We start from the raw sequence: 4,198 nt of genomic DNA, 5'->3' as shown, positions 1-4,198 counted from the left end.
TCAATTTTTAAAATGCACTTTAGTTTTGAACCAATTTCTCTCAGATAATTTTTTCACTGCTTCTTTTACATCTTTGTTTCTCAAGCTATATATAATGGGATTCAACATGGGAATCACAATGGTGTAAAAGATCGACACTATCATGTCATGATCCAAGGCATAGCTGGAACTCGGTCTCACATACATGAAGAGGATTGTCCCATGGTAAATGGACACTCCAGTCAGGTGGGAGCCACAGGTAGAGAACACTTTCCTCCTCCCTTCAGCAGAATGCATCTTCAGAATGGCCAACAGGATGAAGCCATAGGAGATCAGGACAATCAGGATAGTGACTATCTCAATAGAGCCCACGAAGTAGAAGAGGAGAAGCTGGTTGGTGTGAGTATCAGAACAAGAAATAGCGAGGAGTGGAGGGATATCACAGAAAATATGTCTGATTTCATTGGACCCACAGAAGGACAGGTGGAAAGTGGCCACTGTGTGTATGGTAGCATGTGAAATGCCACCAACATAGGAAGCCACGATGAGTGGCACATAGACCCTGGGTGACATGCTCACTGAATAGAGAAGTGGGTTGTAGATGGCCACATAACGATCATAAGCCATTGCTGCCAAAAGAAAGCATTCTGTTGTCCCAAAAGTAACAAAGAAAAACATCTGTGTGGCACATCCAAAAAATGAAATGGATTTATTCTTTGCCAAGAAATTGACTAACATATTTGGGGTGACAACAGTAGAATAGCAGGCATCCAAGAATGATAAAACACTCAGAAAGTAGTACATGGGGTTGTGGAGCCTGGAATCCTCAATGACCAACACAACCATCCCCAAATTTCCTATCAGAGTAAAAAGGTAGATGGCAAGAAATAGTAAAAATAGGAAGACTTGCAGGTTAAAATCATCTGTGAGGCCTAATAAAATAAACATGGTGACTTCAGTCACATTGTTGAACTGAATTCTGTATAAATCCATATTTAAGGGTATCCCTGACATTTAAGTTAGCATTTATGGTTTCTATGAGAAATATGCTGCAAAAGTAGAGTCCACAAAATTAAGCCCTCATGTTTGGGTTTTGGAAATGCATACCAAAATCCTTGCCATTGAAGAACAGGCAGTGATGAAGATAATGGGTCCAGTGTAGGCATTACTCTGTTTAAATGAATTGAAGAAATTAATCAGTTGTTGGATTACTTTGTAATGTTAAAAAGAATCTGGCAATTTAATTTCCTTAATTTTCCATTTATTTTCTGTCAAATTTCTTTACTGTTTTCACAATATATCATTTTTAAATTCACATACTATGTGTTCAAGATTCCATGACTTTACATGGAATGATCTCCCTTAATTTTTTTTTCTTTTTTTTAAATTGACACAACCACACTTACATCATAAGATTGGGTTCAGTTGAAAAGAGAAAATAAAGGTGAAATTATTGAATAAATATTCTCAATTCAAATTTCTTAAAATTTTTTTTATGTTAGACTTAAACATTATAATTTGTCATTCAGGGCAGTTTTTCTGACCAAAACATATCAAGTTCTTTCTTCTGAAGATTACTTAATTCCAAGAGAATTTAAGGGCAATGTTGAAAACAACAGGCAAGTGAGGGGTACCTTGTATACCAAGCAAAAATAGTTTTAGTGGGTTTTATTTTAAAGGTAGTATTAGGTTTTTTTTTTTTACTTTTCCTTCTTGGAATAAACATCACCAAGTTGTCCATTTTGGGCCTCTGCTTTTTTTTAAAATACATGATTATTATCATTTTTTAATTTTAACTTAATGTCAGATGTGTCAATTCATATGTTGATTATACATACACAGTTCTCGGGTATGTTTCTTAGATATATTTGTCTCAAAAATAATTCATGACCATTCCCTTAAAATATTATAATTTCTTTGAAGTTTCTAAAACTACTGTACATTAAATGTTACTCAATAGTAACTAATAAAATTATTTATAGAAACTACTCCTTAACAAAAACTACTCCAAAACAAATGTACAATAACAAGAATAATTAAAAAGATATCCGTATCTGGACAACATTCCTTTGTTGTTTAAATCCATATATATTAGATTCATTATAATTTGGAGGAAGATTTCAGCATGAGGCTTAAGAATGTAGCTCATAGGTAGAGTTCTTGCTGATCATGTGCAAGGCCCCTGGCTCATTTCTCAAACACACACACACAAACACACACACACACACACACACACACACACACACACCCCAAGACAATAAATAAAGAAAAAGAAAAGATTTCAGTGTGATGGTTTTTCATTTCAATTTGTGTCATATACCAATGTATATTTAGAGAAACCTAATGTCTACTGTGCAAGGTTTGAGATGATTTCAATGCACTGCAAATGGTTTATATTTGCTATATAAGCACTATGTTTTGTCATACTAAAATTTTCATCTGTCAAGAAGATAGGGAGAGAGGCATTTTAACAATGCTAGAAAGAAGAAAGTCATGGTCTCTCTTTCCCAAGGTAGTTCCTAGATTGATATGAAAGATTTTTTTAATCATTCAACTAATCGCTTCAAACTTGTGGGGTTTAAACATAAACAAAGTGTTTATTAATTTTTAGAAAATTCAATTACACAGTAAATAAAAATAAAGTTTTAAATTCAGACAATTCTCACATTACTCATGAACACACAAATAAACATAATAATTTCTAGTTTACTTTGAGTGGTTATATTAATAAACTAACTTATAAACCATCATTTAATACCTTTATATATGGGTGTGTGTATACATGTGCTAATATATTGATTGAGCATCACAAATAATATATTTGTGTTTTAAAAATCCACCCTTATTCTCTTTCCATCCCCTTCCTCTTTTTCAAAGATCCATGAAAAGTATACACAAATATTAATTGGAGACCATTAAGAACACATTTGGAATTAGGTAGATAAAATTTAATGAAGATAGAAGTATGCAAAAGATTTATTTAAGTGCTAAGAGATATTCCACTAATGAAATTCTTTCCAATTTATATGTGAATATGGACATGCTGCCTGACATATGCACAAGAAATTTCAACAATGTTTTGTTTTTGATACTGCCACAGAGCTACATCCACAAACATTTTTACATTTTATTTTGAAAAAGGGTCTCATTATGCTGTGGAGACCGGCCTCAGACTTGCCATTCTCCTGCCTTAACCACCTGAGAAGGTGGGATTTAAAAGGCATGTGGCATCTGGCAATTTCAGCTATATTTCTAATCTTTACTTCCCTGATATATCTAGAGAAAACAATTGTGGGAGACAAGAAAAAAAATTCATTTGAACCCTAAACCCCTATATTATAAACTCAGAATTAGCACTTAATGACAACTGTGAGCTTGGAAAAGTTAGTTCTCCGTTTGAACCAAAGAGTAAGATTGAACAAACATTTTGGGCAAGTCTTATTCAACTCTATAAATGAGATATCATTGGAGAGAACCTAGGTATGAGAAAATTAAATGTATATTTACAAGAAAATGTCTTAATTTTGTAAAATTTTAAGTATACATAATATATACATATATATAATATGCATATACATATACAATTAAAACACATGAAGAATTTCCAAATTTACTAAACTATAAAAAATGAATAGGGAATTATAAAAGCTGTGTTTCTTCAAGGTCTTGAATAATCAATGGTCTCCAAACAAGAAGGTAAGTATTTCTTCTTTTAGTTATAGATGTATTTTATATATGTTTTATATATATATATGTATATATGTATGCATACACACAACCACATGTATATATGTATATGTGTATATGTGTGTCTCTGTATACCTATGTAGTATATATACATATATATATATATATACATATATACATATATATATACATATATACATATATAGTATATATGTATATATACTATATATACTATATATGTATATATGTATATATACTATTCCAATGATATGACCTAATATCCCAATAGTCTATAGTATACTGGATTTAAAATACATTGGTATCACTGCATTATGCCTCTGGGTATGACAGTAAAAAAATTAATATGTTTAATTATATCCCCCTACTATATCTGCTAAAATATTTTTCTAATAAACTTTGATGACTGTGACCTAGGCTGAAAAGAAGTTTAAGAGTCACAGTATATTTTGGTCTAAGCCATGCCCCATAAGAGTCAATATCTACTTTCCTATAGGGGGCTAGATGCAGGAGA

General features: G+C 31.9%; 1 protein-coding gene across 1 annotated transcript; it reads right to left on the bottom strand.

The window, feature by feature from the left end:
- LOC306639709 (olfactory receptor 5T1-like) lies at positions 1-993 on the bottom strand (the record flags this gene model as incomplete). The annotated part of the gene is made up of 1 exon (XM_079103484.1): positions 1-993. One exon carries the CDS (start codon positions 991-993, stop codon positions 1-3), a length of 993 nt encoding a protein of 330 aa, XP_078959610.1.
- Between the last annotated feature and the right edge of the window lie 3,205 nt (positions 994-4,198).

Source organism: Sciurus vulgaris (assembly GCF_902686455.1).
Source record: "Sciurus vulgaris genome assembly, chromosome: 11".
NCBI classification, from domain to species: Eukaryota; Metazoa; Chordata; class Mammalia; order Rodentia; family Sciuridae; genus Sciurus; species Sciurus vulgaris.
This window is presented reverse-complemented; position numbering and strand designations above follow the sequence as displayed.